The sequence below is a fragment of the Drosophila melanogaster genome, chromosome X (assembly GCF_000001215.4).
Source record: "Drosophila melanogaster chromosome X".
Classification (NCBI taxonomy): domain Eukaryota; kingdom Metazoa; phylum Arthropoda; class Insecta; order Diptera; family Drosophilidae; genus Drosophila; species Drosophila melanogaster.
In genome coordinates, this window is record NC_004354.4 from 3,555,501 (window position 1) to 3,579,950 (window position 24,450).

General features: G+C 40.9%; 4 protein-coding genes across 8 annotated transcripts in view; 2 read left to right on the forward strand and 2 right to left on the reverse strand.

The window, feature by feature from the left end:
* Nucleotides 1-16,149, reverse strand: part of DIP-alpha (Dpr-interacting protein alpha) — a 64,405-nt gene extending 48,256 nt beyond the window's left edge. Inside the window, exons 1-2 of the mRNA NM_001272288.2 lie at nt 15,992-16,149; nt 12,804-13,775 (exon numbers count right to left, since the gene is read on the reverse strand). The gene's annotated coding sequence lies outside the window, so the exon portion shown is untranslated. The remainder of the gene's footprint in view (nt 1-12,803; nt 13,776-15,991) is intronic.
* ppk8 (pickpocket 8) lies at nt 2,312-16,500 on the forward strand (the record flags this gene model as incomplete). Of its 2 annotated transcripts, NM_001144679.2 has the most annotated exons (6): nt 2,312-2,338; nt 3,644-3,777; nt 14,313-14,558; nt 14,732-14,880; nt 15,166-15,974; nt 16,044-16,500. In NM_001144679.2, 4 exons carry the CDS (start codon nt 14,475-14,477, stop codon nt 16,298-16,300), a joined length of 1,299 nt encoding a protein of 432 aa, NP_001138151.2. In that variant the 3' UTR covers nt 16,301-16,500. The 2 variants fall into 2 exon arrangements, with proteins under 2 accessions (NP_001138151.2, NP_001036260.3); NM_001042795.3 differs by lacking the exons at nt 2,312-2,338; nt 3,644-3,777 and adding an exon at nt 14,004-14,194 and having other exon boundaries at nt 14,255-14,558.
* On the reverse strand, nt 15,956-18,122 carry CG2875 (uncharacterized protein). Of its 3 annotated transcripts, none has more exons than NM_001272290.1 (4): nt 17,868-18,122; nt 17,095-17,800; nt 16,503-17,032; nt 15,956-16,439 (listed from the first exon to the last, which is right to left on the reverse strand). In NM_001272290.1, exons 1-4 carry the CDS (start codon nt 18,003-18,005, stop codon nt 16,323-16,325), a joined length of 1,491 nt encoding a protein of 496 aa, NP_001259219.1. In that variant the 5' UTR covers nt 18,006-18,122; the 3' UTR covers nt 15,956-16,322. The 3 variants fall into 3 exon arrangements, with proteins under 3 accessions (NP_001259219.1, NP_726876.1, NP_570069.1); NM_166981.2 differs by having other exon boundaries at nt 16,221-16,439; NM_130713.3 differs by having other exon boundaries at nt 16,221-16,439; nt 17,095-17,803.
* A 913-nt stretch (nt 18,123-19,035) lies between these two features.
* Nucleotides 19,036-24,450, forward strand: part of AstA-R1 (Allatostatin A receptor 1) — a 92,189-nt gene continuing 86,774 nt past the window's right edge. For both annotated transcript variants that reach the window (NM_079961.4, NM_166982.2), the window contains exon 1: nt 19,036-19,420. The gene's annotated coding sequence lies outside the window, so the exon portion shown is untranslated. The remainder of the gene's footprint in view (nt 19,421-24,450) is intronic.

Consider the following 24,450-nt stretch of genomic DNA (forward strand, 5'->3'; position numbering starts at 1 on the left):
CCCCCCCCCCCCTTTTCGACGCCCATCTCCGCCACGGATAGAGTCGCAGAGTTTATGACTATATGACACCAATTCGAAACAAAATAAGTTAAAAAAAAAAAAAAATTAGAGGCATCTAAGAAATTGTAGAATTAGTTCGCTGAAAACTGCACGATTGCATTTAATTGCACACTTTTATTTAAAAAAATAATTGTTAATTTAAAATACCGTGTGATACTAGCGCACTCTTTCTCGGTGTCATTCGCAATTCTGACTCCCCTTTTTCCTCCTGTTCGCGAGCCCCTGGAGTCTATTCTTTGCTCATTCTTCTTGCCGCTGCGCAAATATTGAAAATACAATCCGTCTATGCGGAATATTGATATGCCGTGCCGTCTATATCTATCCATATCCGTAGTATCCATAGGTATAAGGGGGGGGGGGGTGTGTTCGGTGCTGGGACTGCGGCCAGGGGAAAGCTAACCCCCCGGTAGGTCCTGTGACTTGCGGCTGCCACGCCACTGAATCGCACACACATAGTGCTTTTAACGCTGTCTACTCGCTGGCTCAATGATTTATTGATGTGGCCAAAACGTATGCGCATTTAGCAGTTGCAACAAAAGCGCCAAAAACCTTTAAGTTGCTGCAAGGAAAATGCGAAAAGTGTATTGGGAAGACAGAGAGAGAGAGAGAGAGCCAAGCATTCAGTGGTAATTACAATTAAACTGGCAGTCGAAACAATTTCAAATTGACCTCAACAAGCATAACTTTGACCACAGGCGTAAAAAGCACTCAAAAAACACCACTTACAACGAAGAATCAAATACCCTATGGTTAGCATAATATATATACAAACATAATTACATGTTATTCCAAATTAGATTTTAGCTTATAATGAGGAAAAACAAATGTGCTCAATTTTCTGCGGCGCTTCTGTAAACATCATCGAAATAAACATGCCGAATTTAGAGGGAAAGCCCCAACCGCCCAAAGGAAAGTCCAAGACTCGTCGGGCTGTAAGAAGACAATTCAATTCATTAGCAAAGTGCATTTTCTTGTATGGCATAAACGCTTTTTGCTTCTGTTTTATTTTGTTCCCCATTTTTTTTTCTTCGTTTTGGTAACAAGACTCGTTGCTTTGATATGAGTCATGCACACGCATTTTCCGAACAATTCCCTGGGAGTTGCGACTCACATTTCCCTTTTCCACTTGCCCAAACTGGATATGCCCATTTTCCTTGAATCGCCAGCTAGCCAATAAATAACGACAACAACTCTCAAGTGAGTAGAGAAATTTGGGTAATGTTTTGGTGGAAAATAGTTGATGGTGGTTGGATGAAAATCGCAAGGACACAGGAGGTCTGAATGGCCGAGTGCAGCAACAAGCAAAAGTAATAAAAACGTGCTTAAAAATCATTTATTGAATTCGTGACAAAAATACCAGGAAAACGGTGGGCCAGTTTGCCTCGCTCCCATCGTAAAGGATGAAGAAAAACACAGACAAACACAAATTTGTTGGTTAGGAAAAAGGGAGCAAAAAAGTGGGCAGAAAAGAGTCGAGCGGCTAAGAATGCGACTGCGACTGTCAAAGATGCGACTGTGCTAAGACAATATTTGCCTGCGCCATGACTGAAAGTCCTTTGCTATCTGCCAGCCACCAAGAATAGAACCTAACTCCATGCACCACACCACCACCTGCTGACAGGACCAAATTGAAAAGGGACGCAAACAAAGAATCATCCATAGAAACGATATAGCCCAAGGAAAATGCTGTAAGGAAAATTCTGAATGGAACGCAAGCAGAATCGACTGCAGTATCATTTTGGGCCACTGGCATTAAAAATTTTCGGTCAAAAAACAAATTAAGAACGTAGTATGACTGAATTAATTAAATTAGTTTAGTATACTAACTAGAACATAACTAGACTAGGAAGGACAGTGAAGTGAAGAATAGGCAAACTATCTGACTGCCCGATAAGTTGGCCCTTTTCTATATTTTTTGTTCTGACCATTTATCCAGCCGAGTTGCAGGTGCAAAAAAGGAAAATTAGGTGGAAAAGGAGGGCTGCAAAAGCAGCGGGGAAATCGGGAAACACAATGAGCGTCTGCCATTTTCGCAGGTCACTGCGCGCACACAAAAGACAAAAGCCAACAGCCGACATTTGGCACAAATCGCTGAATGGATTTGTTTCCAGCCCTCACCAAAAAGGGACCCCCCCCCCCCCCTTATGCCGGCATAAATGCCCCCGCCACCCGTGCATTCTGAAAACGGGGATCGTCCAAATGAGGGGAACAGCGGCGGGGCAACAGTTCTTTGTTGGCATTGCTGCAAGTGACAAGCGTTTTGCGTGTGGCACACGGTGTAAATTGTCGTCCGAAGCTGAAAAAAAGCTTGAAAAAAAAGAGAACTAAATAAAAACAGGAAGAAGAGGCTGAAAGAAGTAGTGAAAGAAAAGTAACCACGGATAAAGCCATCGAAATTATATTACCAACAAACAATTAACAGCTTCAAATCAAATACCTTATGTCTTTAAATATTTCCAATAATTGTGCATAGATGACATTCTAGCTCACTGACTAACTTACTGATTGATTCATGAGTGCACCAAATTCAGGCACACACTGCGTATGCGTTATGTTAAACGAAAAGCCATATCTAAATTTTTTCTTATTACTGTCCAATCTTTGGGATTTAAGCTTTAAATTTTTCAAAAATTTTTTGTCTGTGAAAAGCGCTGGGAATTGTACAATGTTATCACAATTATTATTTTGCCAGATAAGTTGTTCAGCTGCTTTTCTGGATTTAACCAAAACCATTGTTTGAGGTATTTTGCGAACATTTTTCGGCCACAATTGCAGGCCCATTTTGTTGCCTTTGTGACCTCAAATGAAGCGTCTACAATTGCAGCTTGAGGTCAGGTTCGTTGGGATCCGATTGTTCGCATACACTACACACTATGTGTATATATGTTTGTATGTATGTATGTATGTGGTCGGTCGTAGATGTGCTTGTAATTTGTATGCAAACACACACTCTCAACGGCACACACACACACACACACACACACACACACACTTGCAAAGGGTGCACGTGTCTGCCAGCAACAACAACTGAAATGGGCGCACAGAGAAAACATAATTATAAGCACATGTTGCGCCCACCCACACAACCACACACACACACACACACCCGCACACCCACACACCCAAAATGCACTTGCTGCAGTTAGCCCCATCTCTTTCTGGCACACATAAATTACCCTATTGAAGGGTGCACAAAAGTCTTGTTTCAAGTCTAAAGAATTGTGCACATGTTTACACTGAAAAAATACAGCTAAAATAAGAAAAATTAACAAAACAAAAAAGCGAAAAAAGGAATATAGGCTACATGATTATGCATTTACCGATATTAATATTTCCGATGCAATTATAAAAGTCGTAGTCCTGCTCAATAAAATAATTCCACAATTGTTGGTAATATTTCCGTATCCTTTTACACTTTTCATAATTTTCTCAGTGCACTTGTTGGTGTGGGTGCATTTCTGGGACTTTTGAATTTTTGCTTTGTATTGCGTTACATGATTCGAATTTCTAAAAGTTTTTCGATTTGTTTTTGTTTTGAACGAAGAGCCGAGTGCTGACCGCTTGTTTATTTGCCCAAAATCAGCTCGGTGAGCTCGGTGAGCTGGTGAGCTCATAGCTCATCATTCGAGTATCGGGTTCGAGCTCGAACCTTCCTTCCTGAATCTGACACTTTTCAACTGCCTTCTCCGAATCCGCATCCTTTCACAAACGGACGAGGTGAGTATTTATGGACACTGCAGTAATTAGCCAAAAACACAACTGTGTGCTACTCACTCCGGCCGAATAGAGCGAATTAATGCCGATGGTCTGGGTATTTAAGTTTGCCAGGGATTTAAGTTCGACAAGTAAGTGATATGCAACGTTTACTGGCCAAGATACACATTCTCCAAATGTTATTTTGATCTTATGGCTTTAAAGCTTGTTTTATATATATTGCCCAGTTCAACTTGCAATACGTAAATATAGCTAATTCTTGGAGAAGCATTGGAGTTTTAGAAACAACAAACATTTCATAATTAAATATACGAGGATTGATGCATTTTAATAAGGCACTTCTGTGGTTTGCATTCTTTTTAATGCCTTTATTTTGAAATTTACCAAATGGCCTACAAATAAGAGTGATTTTTTTTTTTTTAATTCCAAAAGTCTTTGCTACATTTTAGGCAATTATTTTTTCGCGGTAAGCCACGGAAATTCCCTTGGCAAGATCCGACAGTGCCACAGATCTCTGGGGCATAATAATTTCAAAATGCAAACACCCGACTCAGGTGACAGTTTTGCACATTTTTGCGAATGCCAAGCCAATCGCACTTATCCAACGTCCCAGCAGAATCCAAAAAGTATAGGTATGATTTATACAGCGCTAGCGAATTAATTTTGAATGAGAACGAATTCTGGTGACTAATAAGCCGTGGGGAAATGGAACGGGGTTTTCTGGGTTTTGAGTTGCATTTGAGCGGTAGCAAGTGGAAATTTATTAGTGCTCTTGACAATCGGCAGCCCAGAATGTGCAGAGCGCACATTTTTCATTCGCATTTCAATTCAGATGGTTCTAGTTAATGCCCCCCTTTCCTCCTTTGCTAGCACTGCGATCAGTGGCGTAGTATTACTCCCCCCCCCCTTTTTTTTCCATTCCCCGATGACAAAATCTGTCCGCGTTGCAGAAAAATGAATTTCTATAGCTTCGCTCTTCTTTTTTTTTTATCCTTTCCAAAGCGACTGTAAAATATGACAAACAGCAAATTGCGCCAATTATTAAATCGAAGCGGCTCAATAGATTATTACATTCAGGCCCATATACAATGAGAATGCATTGGCTGGATAAAAAGTGGAAAGTATTCGCCTGGCTGTCGCCATGGAAATGGCCAAATTGCTAATGAATTGGTTTATTTATAATATTTATTATATATTCATATCAAAGTGCTGCGATTAGTGCGCGCTGTTTAGTCATTATTGGGCTTAACTAACACGCACCTGTTTCAATAATTGCCAAATCAACTTACATAGGCAAAACAAATCTTCTAAATTTTGCGCTTAAAAAAAGGACACTTCTTCATTTTTTATAATAAATGCTGAATGAAGAAGACATCATGCCCCTAGACTTTAAGCCATCATGCTGCAGTCCACAAATCCATCAGATATTGAGCCATTTTACGGACTTATTGAAATACTTACACACACACTGAAAAAGGACTGGGATGTTGCCGAATAAAAAAGCGAACACCGCTTATATGAAAGTATATATGTAGCCAAAGGAATAGGGGGCGTGGCGTGGTGATAAGCTCTCGAAAAGGAGGCCATTGTAGAATGCAATTGACATCTCAATGAGACATCGTTTTCTCCATACCGCTGCGGCTTTCTATTATCCGAAAAAAGGCAAACTGAAACTGACGTTCAGGCTTCGATTAAAGCAACTCGAACTCGAAGCCAGTTGTCCAGATATCCGGACTGAGATCAATCAAAATATCACAAAAGCCCAAAATTTGTACAGCATTTGGCTATCAAAATGATTTAATTGGTTAGTGCAATTTTTTTTTTTTTTTTGTTTGTGTTTGCTCCATTTTATTTTTGGGATGCCAACGATGGATGACGTCTTTGCACTCGATTGACCACAAATCAACGAACAATTTGGGGGAAAAGGGCTATATCACACACACACACACACACACAAAAAAAAAGGAGGGGGGGGGGGGCTGACTCTTCCTGATGGGACAAAAGATGAGATGGCCATATCCACCTGAGTCCGTGTGCATTTGTTATTCATGAGCGGCCATCAACACCAAACAATGTCCAACAGAAGCGAAAGCAACAACAACAACAATTACAATTACAACAAGAAAAGGAAAACTCGAGCTTTTCCCGGCCACGTCCACAGCCTGATTGTCCAATGGGCTACTGACGTTTCCGCTTGCCAAATGCAAACGGAAATGTCACAAAAAAAAAAAAGAAGAAGAAGAATGGACAAAAAAAAATTTAAAATGAAAAAAAGAGATTGTTGAAAAAAATTTCCCTACGTGGGCGGAAAAATGTGTGCGGAGGGAGCGACTGGCAAGCGGCTGCAACTGCCAACTGCTTTTGTTATGAATGATGATGGAAAATCTGGCAGCAACAGCAGCAGCAGAAGAGCAGTGGAAAGGCAGGCATTTCCATGGACCAACCAATTACACTGTGAGAAATAACAATTTCTGGCGCGAAAGAAGGCCAGTCAAAATTAATGCAAACTGATTATTTACTCCGAAAGTCTGCGGCTAACTTGAGGGGAAAAGCGAAAAATCTTTTTTAAAGTAACTAACTATTTGGGTTAAATATTTTATGCTACACACAATACACATAGGCTGGCTTTCCAATACAGCATACTTAATTAAAATTCGGTTAACTAAGCGAAACATAATTGTTTAAGATCTGAACTGCGGCCGCAGTGCAAAAAAGCCGTATCGGATCCTTTAGCACAATGATGAGGAGATTGGCGGGGATAATAATTTGGGTGATTCAATTCAGTTTGTGCAACGAGCAGGCCAGCCAAAAACTTTGTGTGCGGGAAAGAAATCGGATTGCTTCTGCTGGTCACAGTGAGTGAAAAAAAAAGAACAAACGAAGCTGTAGCTCTAAAATTTGCCTGCTTAACCCCTCCCCGCTTTGGACCATCGACTAACCCTATATTGGGCATTGAAATGCAAATGGTCGCTGGCCTGCCGAAATTAAATTATGTGGAAGTAATGATAACCCTTCTGTCTCTGTCTCTGTGTCTGTGCCCCAAAATGCCACCCACTTTTCCCCGCCCTTCTGAAAGCTCCTCTCTCTTGATTTTCCCCTCGCACTGCAGGTTCTTCGTTTAACTGGCGACGTAACGCCTTTTTTGGCAGCTGTCTTCATTGCGCCCTGCCGCTTCCCTCCCGCTTCTCCAAATTTTCCGTACCTCGATTTTCCCCTGTGGGCAAGCTGGGGGTTCTGAGCGAATGCAAAATGAATTGGGTAGGTGTGTCGCCAGCAGCCGCTAACGGCAATTAATTGTTTGCTAAAGTGTCTTCGCACTTAGTGCAAGTGGAACGAAGGGGAATGGTTACTACTGGGTATTCACACCCACCGCTCCCTTTCCATGCTGGAAAAGTTGCCGGAGATTCATTAGGGCCAAATGGGCTGTGATTGAAAGGTGTGAAAGATTTGTGGTCTCGGAGAACTGACCATAAACTCTGACGCCCTTTCATTTGATGGCCATCAAATTGTTAAGGTATTACGCAATCAAGCCAAAAGGATTGAGCTTGTTAAGTGTTTGTTTAATCACAATAATGAGTAATGCCCATCTCTATGTATATGTATATTCAAAAATGGCTATAAGTTTATAACTTAATATTTCATATATTTTCACGTATTATATTCTGAAGACATGGAAAGCTCGGTTGGGGCATGATGTATCTTCGTTCTGGTTACCCATGTTTGTGTTGTTGCTTAGCTTGTTTGTTTCGATAAGATCTTTGTGAACATATACGTATGTTATATGTATGTATTTACATACATATGTTGGCCCAGTACATACGTTTATTTGTGCATTTACAAGCCGTTCTCTCAGTGCGGTAATGTTTTCCTTGGAATTTGCTAGCCCCCGGGGGATATCTTCACTTTATACATATATGTGAAAAGGCATAGAACAGAGCAATTTTGTCATTTGTGTTGAGAAATTTGCTGGAATTGTGGCAAGTTTTTGCCTCGGCTTATTTAAATAGAAGCAACTTGCGCATCCTTTCGGCATTTCGGCAACTCGGTTTCTGTTTCTGTTACTGTTACTGTTTCTACAACTGTGTGTCAAGTGTGGGCCTTTTGTGGCCATGGATATAAGAAATAAACAGAACGCACCGTAGGCGCTCCAACTGCACTTTCCAACCACTCCTCGATCCATCCATTTAGTCAACCATCCATCCATCCATCCATCCATCCATCTATTCATTTATACAGCTATTCTCACACGGAGGCCTATTTACATAGCAAATATTAACATTGTGTAATTTAGTTGCTCTACAAAATGTGTACAAGGATATAGGCGAGTGCCTTTAAGTAAGTGCCAGCTACAGTGCGTTTCTGCGACATAAGGCATTCCATTTTTTCCATTTTATATATATTAATAAAGCATCTCAATTCAACTGTGCTATATAAAATCAATCAAATTGTCTCGTATTGCATTTACTATATTAAAATAATGGACCTTACAGCAGTCTACCGCACTGTAGAGCTCCCATTCCAACTTAACTTGACCGAGCAGCAAAATTTGCCAAGACTTTTCTAGCGGCATTACCATCTGGGCGAGAGGAGTTTCACTTCCATTTCGGTTTTTAGCCTGGGCAAACTTTTCACATCCCACTCAAAATACACACAGCAAAATGGGGGGGATGTAGTGTTCTAGTATTTATTTAAAGACAGCCCAGGCATAGGCACTTGCTTGCTCCGCACTTTCAGCCTCTCAGGCTGTCATAAGGCATTTTCTGCCTTCTCATCGCCGTGCCATTATAAACTATTATTCTGTCTTGGCTGTTGATATTTTTCCAAATTTAATTGCATTTCTGTCCAGGCTCTAGATTACACACTACACACACACACAGAGAGAGAGAGCTAAGACTATATATATATATATATATACAAGTATATATATTTGTAGGCAGGACCGATCTAGGAGTGGGCGGAATTGGGTCGGCAGTGACAAGACAACTCAATTTGATGGCAAATCACATCATATGCTTTCCAAACACGTCCCAACCAGCAGCGACAGTAGCACGCAAAAATTTAAGTCACGAAAACAATTTCGTCAATTGTTGTTGTCTCTGCGAGGGCCGGACAAACTGGCTGACGGACAAATAGACGGACGGACGAACGGACGAACGGACGGACAGCGTCCTTAAGTGGCCAAGCGCCTTGAGTGGATTACAGCGCAACGAGGCGACATTAGTGTGCATCCCATTCCCCGAATACGCTAGACTGCGCCATCGTTATGTACACTGAGAAAAACTTGAATTGATGATGGAATTTCGAGTAAGTTAAGCACTAATAAGCTCATTTTGAAATCATATTTCTAAGTTGTTTAACAGCTTTAAAAGAGTTTTACAAAAGTTTCGAATTTTTCCAACATTTTGAAAAATGTGTTTCTTTGCAGTGTTTTTGTCCGTTTTTTTGGTTGGCAATGGTTGCTGCATTTATTTGTCTTGGCCAAAAATTTGAAACAATTGAGTCGCGAATTAGCATTAAGTCAATCACTTGTCTAGCAATGAAATATCTGGCTAACGCAGAGCACGTAGTTACGCCCAATGATAAAAACAATAAAATGCTGGTAGATTTATGTTCGTCTGAGGCAGGTCTTCTGTCTCGAAAGTTACTGCCATTCGACGCTCTCGCAGTTTGTTAATAATTTTAACGATTGCTGATTATTGCTCGTCCGCAGCCATTGAGAGTAATTTTTTTAAGTTTTTTCATCATTATTCCAATTAAGTATAGATTTTCATATCCTTTGCTTTTCACAGACTTCATTTCATTCGGAACGTCTCACACTTAACGCAAAAATGGCACTAATGAAGGATTGCATTCATTCTTGAAATATATGAAACACATGACCTACATTCACATCAATTTCATTTCCGTAAAACCACCAAATACTAATTACTAAAACGATTAAGCAGCAGAAACAAGCCAAGATGCTGGCTTATAATAGTCACAAGAATAACACAAGTAAAAAGCTTTGGGATCGGGCGATGAAATGAAAATAGAAAACCACAAAATGATATAATGTCCCATTGGATAAGCCCCCACATTCGCACAAAAAGGGACAGACAGCGAGAAGCTTTAAAACAATTAATTATAAATTTATGGGATGGTGTGAAGAAAGGGGAGGGGGGGGGGGGGTCGGTAGGTGGCAAGAACAAGGAACAAAAGCAGACATTTAAATAACTCGGTAAACAAAAGCCAACTGAAAAGGACGAAGGACAAAAAGGAGTGAAAATGGATTTCCATTTAAGGCGGCATGTTGAGCACATTGTTTTTATTAAGTGTCGCATGATATGTGCGATAAATATATATGTACAGATATATGCACACGTATGTATGTATGTATGTGTATCCAATGGTAAGCCCGCAGTGCCAGTCCATTCACATAAACACTTCAAGTGGCAACATGACGTGCAACTAATCCGTTGCCGTTGCCCAAAAAATATGTTACAAGTGGGCAGGAGTGTCCGGAGGTCGAGTGTCCGTATCCGGATTCGGATTTAGCCGGACAGTGCGACAGCCGGACACTGTGTCCCAACGACGCAGTGTACAATTTAGTTTTTAGGTTTCAATAATTAATTGAAGAGCTTAACTTAAACAGAAAATTTTGTATGTTGGTCAACAATTTTAATAGTTTTCCAATTCCCCTTGGAAAAATATTTCTTGGTTGTGCAACATCCTTGAAACCCACTGTGCCAAAGGGGACATAATAAAACAGCTGCCGACCCGGCACAAAGATGATGACTGCGACTCCTGATGATGATGATGACCCCTTGACCCCCGCCCCTTAACTCTATATATAATGCACGCTAAATACATAGTTTGAAAATAGTTTTGAACCCTTTCATCAGGCAGCCCCAGAACTCGCAGCCAGCCGCAAACAAACAAAAAACCCATGGGAACTCGACTCGTGGCTTTGGCACCAGCAGCCAAAAAATAGGGTGAGCAGAATGGGGAAATGTGGTGGGAAAAAGTGGGGAAAATGTGAGGAAAAGCGGGCTAGTGACAGTGGCAGTGGCACTGGCAGAGCATTGGCTGTCATTTTCCTTATTCTCCTCTGTTTGTTTTATTTCTGCCATATGACCTTTTTTGTCACATTTAGCCCGAGTTACATTTTGTCAGTCCTTAACCAACTCATCAGGGTGGTCCTAAACTGCACTGCTTTGTGCTGATAAATGAAAGGCGAATGTCTGTCTGTCCAGCCTGGCTTCCTCCAACTTTCCGCTGCGTTTTGCCCAGCACTTTCCTTGCATTTCACCAACTCAATCCAACCTAGCCATCTGACCACATCCACAGTCTGCGCTGCGTCTGAGCGAATGAGTCTGTGTGAATGGCTGCCGAAATGAATGTTGCAACTAAATGAATAAATGGAAATTAGTGCCAAAAAGGCAACGATGCGCACACAATGAATGGACGACCGGACAGCGGACAAATCACGACGGACAGATTTACGGACATTTGGACAAAATTACGGACAAAAAGCCCAAAAATTTGGCGGAGAACAGAACTCGCAAATAAAGCAAGTGTCCAATGCATTTTTCATTGCCCAAATTCATGGCCTACTTCTAAGGGCTTAGGATTGTTTCTGCATTTACTTTTTTCGGATTGATCATTAAATATTTTTCACACGTAAAACACACACTATGCCAATGTCTATAGTTAAAATGATTTTAATAGCTGTTTAAACGCAAAATGTCTAATTTAAAGCATCAGCCCTTCCAGAAAATAACAGAAATATTATCGTATAACTCAAAGAGGGAAGAGAAAGCGGAGTGAAAGCGGAGAAAGGGGCAGAAAGGAGCAGGGCATTGAAGCGAACGCATATCTATCATTAATATCGCCGCAGTCAGCTGCTGTTGTGTTAAAAAAGGCAGCAAAAATGGGATATCAAGACGAAAATCACGTTGAACATTCAATACCCTATGCTTAGTAACCAAAAATAAATAGCAACATTTAGATACCTACAAAATTGTGCGAATAAATAAAGTAAATTCAGCCGAAATGTTTGCCTTGAAACATAGCTTTTAGGCATAGATTTGTACACATTAAATAAAGAGAAAGTTTTCCTGATCTTATGAAATAAAGTGTGTAATAAAAACCCCTATTAAATTGTTCATACTCTTGGAAAATAGGAAAATGGCAAAGGGCTGGGGAAGAGAAGAATTCCGCTGCACACACACACACACACACCCTTGGACGGCCATGAATGCTAACACACACCACCAGAGTGTGTATGTGTGTGTGTGTGCATTGTGAGGTTTACTGGGCTGCATTTTCTGCATTTTCCACAGTAGCAGCGGCGGGAAAAGCTGTGGCAGCAACTGACTGCTGAACTACTGCCAACTGCAATTAATCATTTTTCTATCATTTTCAGATTTTTTAACACACACATAGTGCCTGGGTATATATATGCATTTACGTATATATACATGGGGTAAGTTATGATTTTTCACGATGCTGTGTATATAAAAATTGGAAAAAAAAAGAATTTGGGCTTGGTAATCTAAGGGGCTTAAATATATAAAAAATGATGATGTAAAAATAAAAAAAAAACCGAGTTACAAAAGCCTTGCAATTAACTCAAATAATACAGAAACGTTTTAAGCAACTCAATGATAATTTGACGGCTTGTCTGTGAGAATTTCACAGACATACACAAATCAGGACGCAGTAATGCGTGCCTATGGTGCACCCCGTAAATATGTGCAGAGACATCTGTCTGCTATTAGCCGCCGTAAATTGCATCGTCGCCATCGGCCTAAGCGATTTCTAATGGCGGAGCACAGCGGGCGGCGTCACACGCCTACCAAATCCAAAACCGCTCTCCATAAGACCACCTCCGTCAGTCTCACTGACAAAAAAAAAAAAATCCTATTCCAGCCTCGAATAGGTCTACAAAATCAAATAAATGCTCATATGGTGTATAGCACAAGTTGACTAAAATCATTTTGGCATAAACAAATGAATAGTAAATGAATTTACAAATCGATCCTACTCACTGTGCATTCGTTCATTTCTTTCGTCCAGTGTTCCCTTGCAGATCCTTTGGAGTACATGTGCCTTGGACTATGCTGGACATACATATGTACATAGATTAGGTCAATTTGCTGGTAACTTTTGATGATGCCCCGGCAGAGGAGTTCACATCCCAAGCCCTGGCCAAGTCGCAGACGAAGGGGAAACTTTCGGCCTGGTCACTCATTGATGCGGATACATCCGGTGGTTCGGTGGGTGGTTCGCATGGCTGGTAGTCCGTTGGGTGATATGCTGCGTTACAACAGATACATATATGTACATACGCAGCACACATATACATATACATCCATACGTAGCGTAGGTGGTTCGAAGGGCATCGGACATCAACTGCTAACAAGTCAACAGGACCGGCTTGGTTCAGTCGGGCATTCGCATTCCCAGGGGACATTTGGTCAGCTCGGTCAGGTTAAGTGTTTTATGAACTTGTTTCAATGGAGTCGAGTTGAGTCCTCCACAAAGTGCGTGTGTGTGTGTGTGTGTGTGCAGGTGCCATGTGGTGACATGTGGCCAGCAGGAGGAGCAAAAACAGGACCAGATCCAAGTCCTCGTCTGTTGCCATTGAAGCTTTTAATTTGATTTTCGTTCAAGTGTCGTTTTCTGTGGTTCCCCAACCAACCCGTCTACGCCCGGCTCTGTCTCTTTCTCCTGACCATCTGGACGTCTCTTTCTGCCGAACAGCTACCATCTCATTCGCCATTTGTGCGTTTGACCATGTTGATTGTAGCAAACTTGAGCCTTTGGCCCGGCTCAAACTTCACCCGCTTCGATTGGGGGATCCCACTTTTTGGCCGAGACTTCACTTGGGCTCCTGTGACGGTTGAGGACTCTGTTTCTGATTCTCCTAATGAGGCATTCCTTTGCGTCCGAAAATTCTCTAATTGCATTGCCACCATTCGAGGCTCAAAGTTGGCAGGACACGTTGGCGAAACGTTAACCTAAGTAAAATAAATAAAACTATTAAACATTCAGTTCAATTTGTAAGCTAAGCAATTCTTATTGATGTATATGTTATAATGGAAGCGTAAGTATATCAAAATATACGAAATGCTTGCCCAGCCAAGTAAATGACATTAAATAAACAAATTTTATAATTTGCAAATGGAAATGGGCACAAATAAGTAGAAGTACTGGGGACTTACAACTCAGTATGATTTTAACCAAAGATGCGAGTGCCACGTAATCGACAAAGGGCTTTCTTTGCGAGTCAGCAAAAGCGATCTAGGCCACAACATTTGCAGATCACGCTATCCACGTGGCGCAGAATCTTGTCCAGAAATACGGACGAGTTTTGTCGCAATACCACAATCCATGGTTTAAAATATATTAACAACAGCAAATTGCGAAGCAGTGATAGGTATTGAAAATTGAAATTATAAAATAGATAAGTTTAAGCTAAACATTCATCATTTTGAAGATTATTTTTCGGTATAGCCCTTTTAGTTGTGCTATCGCTCGCCATTTACTTAATACAGGACGCCTTCGATAAATGGAACACGAATCCGGTTATTGTGGGCATCGATCCGGAGCTAACTTCCATTGCCAACGAGCCTTTTCCGGCAGTGACAATCTGCAATTTAAATCAGGCTCTCGCCGAAAGGGTCGAACATTTTTCCAACGATTCCGTGGAGTTCGCAATGCTGCAGTTGCTCTGTCGGCGAAAGGTGGACGTTGAACTGGTGAAGACCAACGATTCCCGTTGGGAGGAGTTCATACTGAATGTAAGAAACGTTTCCAAATCTATTTAATTTGGTATATGTATTTCGACATCTTGGATAATCTTGGATAGGAAACAAGCAAAAAGTTCGTGCTATCTGTTGGATATCTCAGGAGCATCCTTCAGATACTTTTGCAATAGCAATATCTTGTCTGCTTATTTATTTTAATCATACAGATCTCACAGCCCTGCAACTCAATGGTTATTCACTGTCGTTTTGGCGCCGATGATTACGAATGTGCACGTTTATTTCATCCCATCGTGACCGATGAAGGTCTGTGCTGTGTTTTTAATATGCTACATCCCAGGTTTATGTACCGGAAAAGGTGAGAGGAAAAGCTATATTTATTTAAGCTTAAGATATCTTCAGCTCCTTCATTTCGCCAACCATCCATAGATGAAGCTTTTGAAAAAGCTGTTTGCGTAGCATACTTCTGGGCTCCAACCTTTTCAAAAGTTATGAAAACTTTGTAGCCCGCTTTTTGTCAGTTGCGAACCCTAGGCTAGGCTATGACTTTGGTTTCAGCTTTCCAAACGATAGCCAAGAAATGCACTCCGATAAGCAAACTTACTAACGAATGCTACATTTTCTCAAACATAATCCCCCAAAGAGTTCCCTATTCGCATCGGAATATAAGTCTGCCAGAGGGATTCCATGCAGTCAATTGGCATGCCGAGTTGGGCTATCGCAAGCGAGGCTTTCAGCCGGACGGTGATAATCCTCTTTACCCTCGACGAGCCCAAGGAACAGGGGAGTCATTGGGACTATCGCTGACCCTGGATGTCCAGGCGGATGCCTACTACTGCTCCTCATCCAGCAGCATTGGCTTCAAGATCGCCCTGCATAGCCCGAATGAATCGCCGAATGTCCGGGAGACCGGAGTCCTATTGGCACCCGGAATGGAGACCAAGTTGCGCATAGATCCGTCGAAAATTCTTACCGAGAAGCATCTACGCAATGTGGACCGTCGGAGCAGGCGTTGTTTATTCCACAATGAGCTAAAACTTCGCTGGTTCGCCCACTACACCCAGAGAAATTGTGTGGCCGAGTGCCTTTCCGGCTGGCTAATCCGCCACTGCGGCTGTGTGACCTTCTATATGCCCAGATTGAATGCGAACGATACTATATGCCCACTGCACAAGAGGGAATGTGTGGAGCTTATTCGATTTAGAACCATAATAGCGATGGAATCATGTCTTGACGAGTGCCTGCCATCGTGTTTCGATCTCAGTTTCAGCGCAATTGCCTATTCGACGAGAATATCGCTGGACGGCTTTAGGGAGACACCTTCGAATGGTGGTTGGAACTTTACCGATGCCTATGTGGAGCGCAGCGTAGCGGTGGTGAATATGTATTTTAAGGACCCAACATTCCGAGCAAACAAACAGACCGAATTCATAGGCTTTTCCGATTTTCTATGTGAGTTTTCAATTTACCTGTTGTTTTTTCTCAGACAAGAATTCACACAAATTGCGTACAATCCTGCAGCTGGCGTTGGAGGTCTTATGGGATTATTCCTCGGCTTCAGCTTTCTATCCATTGCAGAGTGTGTGTACTTCGCCTTGATTCGTCCCTGTCGCACTTGCTCGGAGATTCGACAACTTAATCAGCCAAGGGTGCATCAAATGAACTTAAAGAGGAGTCCGACTCCTGGCAACATCAGATACATTTCAGCAGCCGATTGGTTTCAGGCCGAATTGGCACATCAGCAGCCCAATAACAGGCAGCACTTTAATCCTGCTTAAACTTAGCAATAGTAACACTAATCTAGATGAGGTCCCAGTATTTGGTCACGAATTGGTTTTTAGGCAAAGCCAAATTGGTAGGACGTTCGTAGTTCAGAGCAAATTGTTTGGCCTTCGACTGTAATTCGTCGTCGAAAATCTAGAAGAGCAAAATGTTTATATTAATCAATATTAAAAAAAATCATTCGATTTCTTCACTTACATTGCATTCCTTTCTGTCCAAGAGGGGTGCTAAGTCGAATTCCATTACGGGCAGCGATGAGTTAATAAACCGTGCCGCATTGGCCACCTCTGGTACAACGTGTTTCTGCAGCAACGTAATTTCCCACAGCGAACTGTTTATGGCCTCCGATTTGACGGGATCCGTTTCTGTTTGATTGTAAGGATCGCTGACCTCATCGACTGCATGGCTGGCGCGAATCAATTTCTGCAATCCAGTATGTCTCAATAGCAGATTGCAAACGAATCGAATCATAATAACAGCATCTTCGGTCGGCGATTGAAGGGCCAGGCGAGCGAGACGCTTAACGAATGCCGCCACCAGATTCTCGGGCAAATGGGTGGAGGTCAGAAAGATATCGGCCAAGTAAAACAGGCGTGCCTTGTACTTGTTGTGGAACATCCGTGGATAGAACATATTGTACAGCTTCTCATACACATCCGGATAGGTGATATTCTGCTTTTGCATAAGCGTAAAGATTCCCTGAAGAGCCAGCAAGGCAATGGGGCCATCTGAAAACATAAAACGAGTCGTTAGAAAGGATCGGTTCAGTTTCGGAAAACTAAATACCAACCAAACTGATGGAGGGAGTCCATGAGAAAGTCGGTCAGCTGGATGGGATCGTTCAGGTGGTTGATTACGCGCTCCAGAAGCACCACAAGTATTTGACGATGCAGTTTCTCGTCCACTTCGTTGCCCTTTGCCATAATAGTCGCCCAGAGATTATTCAGTCTTTTGCGATTTAACTCGTAGTTAAAAGTCTGCTTTTTGGCGCTTTCCACGTGGTAATCTGCCGTGCTCAGCACAGACTTTCCCATATCCAAGAGGTTTACAATGGATAGAAAGTTCATGGCCTTAATGGGGCTGTCCTTGAAGTCTTCATCGGGCACTAAGGATTTCAATTGCGTCAGGGTTATCTCTAATACATCGAGATTTTTGCAATATTTCCCATAGTTTGCCAGCGCTGTTGTGGGCGTTGTATCGCTATTTATTAGGGTTTCCAGCATGCCGCGAATCCAGTAGGTGGGCCAACCCTTGTTGGGTGCTATGGGATGCTTGGCCTCCACTTTGATGAGCTGCATGCACACTTTTACAGCAACCGAACACTGCGAGTCAACCAGTAGATTCTCGATGAGAAGCAACCAAGTTTCCTCGTACAGTTTTTTGATTTTGAGACCCTGCTTTTCGGTGCCGTCGATTGCCTTTCGTTTTAGCAGATTCTTGAATATCACCTCGAGTGTATTCATCACCTCGCCAGCTGGCATATTATCGGGCGTATTCTTCTGCGTGCAGATAATAATAATTTCATTTAACTCATTAAGTTAATTATTAATTTGTTAAACTTACCAGCAATTGTACGAATCCCTTGAGCGTTTTGATGTCCACTTGCTCGGCATTTAGCAGGGAATTGGCCTTGGACTGCAGCTTCTTCTTAGCCAAAGACTTGCCGGTGTCATCGTTCACTTTCACAGTTAAGGGTTTCATTTTCGGTTTGGCAAATGTACGCTAAAACATATTAATTATGCGCAACAAACAAAAATAAGATGAATTTATGCCGCGTGCTTCCACAGAGTTGCCAGATCAGCGGAGAACGCTAAACAGAAGGTATTTTTAAACCAGATTTTTGTGTGGTATTTTTTAGTTACAACCCAGAGTTGGTCATATACCACGCTTGGGCCTATCGATATTTTGCACGCGCTGGCAGTTCAAAAAATACCATCACTAGGGCGCCAAGCGGAAAATAAAATTTAAGAAATAAACATATTTATAATAATAAACATATTAAACATAACTGTGAATTTTATTTAATGTAAGTTCTCGAAAGATAAATATTTTTTGTGTATTTAACTAATTCAGCTGCGATATTAATTTAAAACAATACTTCTTTGCAAACGTTTTCATTCACAACGAAATTCACTCAAGTTTGAGTCTCACTCAGCGCTTTTGCGCTCAAATTCGCTTTCGTCTCTCAAACGAAGCCGCTTTGTTTACAAATATTTTGTTGCTCCTTTGGGAATTTGCATGCGCGCCTGTTGCGTTCTTTTCGATTTCGTTGGGAACACTGAAAATTAACTTGAAGTGAATCTAATTTCAAATTCCGCATATGGAAAAAACATATAATTAATTATAAATAAATGTTTTAAATAAATTTTGTTTATACTTCAATTTTTATATTTTAAGGCAAAAATATATTAGCCATATTAGTGCATTCTTATCTTAAAAATTGTTTATAATATTTGAACATGTTGACATGCTGATTCCATAATTGTTTTCATTTAAAAATAAAATTTATAAATAATAAAATCCCAACTCTTTTTGTTGTTGTGATTGCGAGTACTGTAATATTTCATGAAATAATAAAATAAAGATTCTAAAATATGCTGAGTTTTTTTGTCGTAGGCGGCCACGTTCGAAAACGCTCAACTCGAGTCGCGCATCCTTCGGGTCCTTCGGCTGTGACTTCGTCCTGTGTTTTGGTTTTGCGCCCACTTGCGACTGTTTCGATTTGGATGGCGCGTAGTTCGCTGGCGAATGTCCTGACCGACGGTTGTGTGGCGGACTAGAAAGGATCCTACGAAATCGGGCTAAGGATAGCATTTCTAAAAATCCGGGAAAATCCAAGTTTAAAATTGTATTGTACATTAAAAAAAAAAAAACAATTCACAATTGTTCTTGATTTTTTTTTATGTGCTCTATGAAATATAAACAAGAATGTTTGCCTAAAATATAAACAAGCAGAGGGAAACAAATTACTTCAACAAGTTTTTAAGTGAATGCAAAAACCGTGCCGTATTTTTTGTGCCCAAGTTTTCCTACCTTTCCATTGGTTTTTTTTTTTTTTTTTTTTGATTTCTTTTTTGAGTTTACCACTGTCCAGCGATTTCGAGCAGTCAAATCAGGTGAGTTGCTACTGGCGGCGGAAATTGAGTCAAGAAGCCGGTAATTGAATTAAAACCAACTTCGAAAGTGAGACTTTTCTCCAAAAGAGGCTTGGGATTTTTGCACCTTTTCCCCTTGTTTTCCTTTAATGAACCTCTACATCCGGCGACAGTTTAAATTCACTAGTCCAGCGGCTTTTGTTTGTCATTTGATTGATGAGACCCAAAAAGATTCTCAAAAAAATAAATAAAAAACAGAAAAAGGGACACAGATTGGCGTGCCAGATTTAAATACAAAATATTTGAGTTTTAATATTGTTATTAAATCTTAGTCAAGTGTACAAATGGACTTGAAAAAGGTCATGTGCATAGAATTTCACTTTACGCACTTTAATGACTAACTCGCGGGAATTAATCCAATTGTTGTCGTGACACCATTGCACTTGCCACTTTGCCAGCGAATTAAGTATCCCTTGGCTGACGGGCGCGGTCAGTGCATCCGTTTAAACCGAAACCAAAATCAAATCCAAATCAAAATCCAGGTATCCAGGCTATCTGGCTTTAGCACGCGATGCGTTGCGATGCGAGGCGCCTCACATGCGACATGCATTTAATTTCAATTTCAGTTGGAAACCCCACCCCCCCTAATTTACACATTTAACGTGTGTAATTTGCAGCTAAATTTAATTGGCCTAATTAGGTGCGACATGGCCGTGAATCGTTGGCGTGGGTGAAATCGGGGTCCTTGAGCAGCAGGTACTGAATGCATGGGCGGGCGGTCGCCATTAAGTGTTTTGGTTAAGGACCTGGCACAAAGCAAACGGCAGTCGCGTCAATTCAGGTGAAATCAACTGAAATAATTGCGCACTTCAACTGTCTCCCCTAAAGAAATTTGCTTAATTGCACTGGAAAACTCTTTAAGGAGATCTTTTAAAAAATATCTGGCGTATGGTGTGAATTCCTCTGAAATATTTATTTGAAAAACATATCAATATCAATGCACACAAATAGATTTTAATTCCGTTGGAGAAGCAGACAAAATTATTATATTTATTTTACAAATTGATAAAAGTTACAAAAGAACATTGATGTGGTATCATTTAAAGCTATATTTTGCCACTTGACCAACCACCATGGCAACCAAACAAAATTCGAAAAAATCCAAAAGGCCTAGGGGTCGAGATTTCTTTGGCCGGGATTCCTTTTAAAGCATTAAAAGGAATGGTGCAAAAAGTTGTTCATAATATTTTAACAAGAATTTAACGCTGCAGGCAAGGACAAGGCACACAAGTCCTGAAGTCCCGCCGCGCCCCCACAGCCCCCTCAGCATCCTTAGCCCCGCCCCGCTCCATCTTCTAGCAAACATTGTCCAAGCGACCAAGATGTGGCATTAAAAATGAAAAAGCAACTCAAAATTCTCTGTCTTGCAAATGGGAACGCAGCAGTAAAAATACCAAAACGCATAGTCACAAGGCGCAGTGTGGAGGGGGGTGGGGTTGGTGAAAAGCTAAGGAAAAGCGCTGGCATGCGTTATATGTAACTGAAGCCTTTGGTTTTTTGCTCAATTTTTTTTCCTTTTTTTTCTAGGTTCCGGGGTCCAGGCCTCGGCTCATCTGAGGCATGCAAAATGAACCATAAAGTGCAGTCAGTCAAGTTGTTTTGAAGCCCTTGCCCTTTTCCGTCCAACAACTCCCCTCTTCTCAACAGCCCCTCCCCCCCCCCCTCCAGCAACTGATAAGCACTTGACTCGAAGGCTTTAACCACTTTTTTGCCCACCCCCCCCCCTCCAGAGCCCCTTATGCTACGCCCCCGCTGCACCTAAAAGCGTATATAAACCCGAAGAGCCCGACGCCGGGTTCATAAAGTCGTACTCATATCTTTTCCCGTTTCGGAGTGGGACACATAAATGGCCCCTCTGTGCGGGTAAATATTTCGAAATTCTGTGCCCTTTGAGGTGCAATTTTCCTAGATAGAAAAAGACACATTTTCATTCTCCACCGAGGACATTGGCAAATTGCTACATAAAGGGTTGAATGGCGTGCAACTTCTGGGTAATTAGGAATCATGCTGAATTCCAAAGCAGTGAAAAGTTGTACGAAGACGTTCCCAACGGAAATTATTACTAAAATATGAAACTATAAATTTCGTCATATGCATATGTATTTTTACAATACAAAGTAATGTGCGACTGTCAAATTTCTTCAATAATTTCCTGCAATTTTGAGATCCCATTAAATATAGAATATAATTTAACAAAAAAATTCATTCAAATTGTTCCAATTTCAAATGGCAGTCGCCACTGTAAGAGAACTCGGAAAATCCACAGTTGTTTTCCGGACTAATCAGTTGAGCCATAAACATTTAGCTGGTTTCATTTGCTCTTAAAAACTTGACTAAATGAAATGCAGCAATTCCGGCAGTAATAATAATGTTTGCCATAAAGCTTAGGAATTACACCTCAGCCAAATGCAAATGTTATTGTGCTGTCTGGGGTCTCCAGTTCCCTGCCCCGCCCACTTTTCCACACACTTTGCCGCCCATCTTACCACTCATAAGCTTACTTTGCACACACACACACACACACGGAGGGCAAAAAGACAGGGGCGAAACAAGATAAACACGTTTACAAATTTTGCTGAAGCTTTTCCGCAGAGGAAAAATCGGAGGGCAGGAAAAACGACACACAGGGACACACGCGAGTATCATGAAAAATGTATAAAAGCCAGTGGCTTTCCACACAGCCTCTGCTCGCCCTCTCTCTCTCTTTTATATTTGTTTTCCTTTTTCCTGGTGTGTAAATTTAATTGATTGACATCACTTAAGCGTAAGGACAAAAAAACAAAAAAAAAATGGCGAAAAACAAGGACGAGAGCATGTAAACAAATGATTTGTGAACTGCCTGCCAAGCAAAAATGATAATCGAAAAAAATAACGCACACATCTTAATTTGTTTTAAATGCAAATGTTTGTCAAAACCAAAAACGTTCTTATAGACGACGGTTTTCGCTACTTAAACCGGTATTAGTTGCCACTTCAGAAGTTAATAGAAGAAAATAGCCTGTTTTCATTGAAAATTCATTGAAACGAATTCAATTGATTGGCTGATTTTGCGGTTGGTTTTTTGGAAAATGATATTTACTTTGGGAAATTACATAAAATACGACGAAACGTTAAACATTTTCCATACTCCAGTTATAGAAGCAAAATGTTTATAGCACATAGCACACGCTTACTTGAAATTCATGTAAAATTTTATAATTTTAGTTCATAAAGCGTATTATTTGTTTGCATCAACTTGACATGGGTAATTTCAGCTAAATAGTTTAAGGCAATGTCTTTTGGCAGCCCCTGGAAGTCAGTTGTTTATTCCCGGAAATATTGTAGTTCAGGAGGTCCTTGGGCTTGGGCCCAGATCCTGTCGAAAAATATGAAATGTCAAAAGGGCCTCTCTTGCTTTTCAAGAACGCCTTCCTCACAATTAGCTAATTAAGTTAAGCTCGCGTTGTCGCTGGCACATCGGGCGTCATCCCGGCTGCTCATCTGGGTTATCAAGATGAAAGCGTTTCTCAGAATGTAAATGGAATCGAGGCGGCTCCCGGAGTCACTTTGAAGTACATATCCACTCCACACATCTCCGCTGTTTTGCTGTTTGTTTCTGGCGATTTCTGGTGCTTTTGGTGCTTTTGGTGCTTTTCGTGTTCTGTGGCTGTCGGCGATTGCTGCTGCATGCTAATCGAGTGGGATTGCGAAGTGCCTCCGCATTGCTAAATAATTGATTAATAAATTACAAAACTGTTTCGCCTTGGCAATCGTCTCACACATGCCATAATTAAGGACTAATGCCAAACACATACACAAAAGTATGCACGCTGGATGAAAGGGAAAGTTGTGGGCTTTGTTGCATATTTACAATGCAAATTTTGTGGCTTATTTGCATTATTCGAAATAATTTGTTTGGCTACATAATAACAAGCGCAGACATTTCCGTGAAGCTCGAAATTAAAAAAAACACATGTTTATACATTTTACAGTTCAAGCAAAATATCTTAAAATTTTGAAAATTATCTATGGTATGCGACTGCAATCAAATTCAAACTCAATACGAGTCCAATTCATTTTAATTCCAACACATTCCAATTAGCTGCAATTCATTCTAGTCGGAACACAATCTAGGTGCCACTCAGTTGCCATTTCCCACTTACCATTTACCACCACTCACTTTCCATCCAAACGTGGCCATGAATTTCCCGGCACTGGGGACCCGAAAATGTAGTTGGTTCTCGGCTGTTTTCTGTCTGTTCTGTTTGCCCAATGCGAAATTGCGCACATTGTTAACAATCAATCACAAAAAAAAAATGGTACTTAACTGAAATGATTTTGAAAGTTGTCACTGGTCTACCATAACTATAAAATTTTTGTATACTTTTTGAACTTTTGTAGAACTTTTTGATGATACCTAAAGTTTGATTTCTTCACTTAAAGGTTTATTTTCATGGATTAACGAATCGATTTTTTTCATTGCAGTGAAATAAGAAGTGATATAAAAAATAAACAAAAACCAGAAACTCCTCAAGGTTTTAGAATATAAACTAAAGACCACAAGTATATGTGTATACAAAATCAAACGATGTTTTTTTTTTTTTTTAATTTCTGGGAATTACTCAATATTTTGAAAACAACAACTAAAGGGCACTCGATGCCTGTTATATAATGTGTGCACTCAATTTAGGCCAAATGCCGTACGCCAACAAATAAATTTCAATTTCATTTTGCGAAAGGAAAATTGTAACCAATTGTTTGTCACTTTTAAGCCTCAATCCGGTATTCCATTAAACTTTGTTTTCCCACTCACTTAACTTTGAGAAGTGAAACCTAATCCCCGGCTCAAGTGAGGGAATTTGCTATTAGAAGCACCAGCAGCGCCTTTTCATTTTCACAAATATTTTCATTGAAATAAAATTATAATGTTAGCTGCTGTCTTGCCATCATTTTCTCAACGAATAAGCATAGCTTTGGCATATTCATCGTTATTGAAAGGATGCAAACTGGAG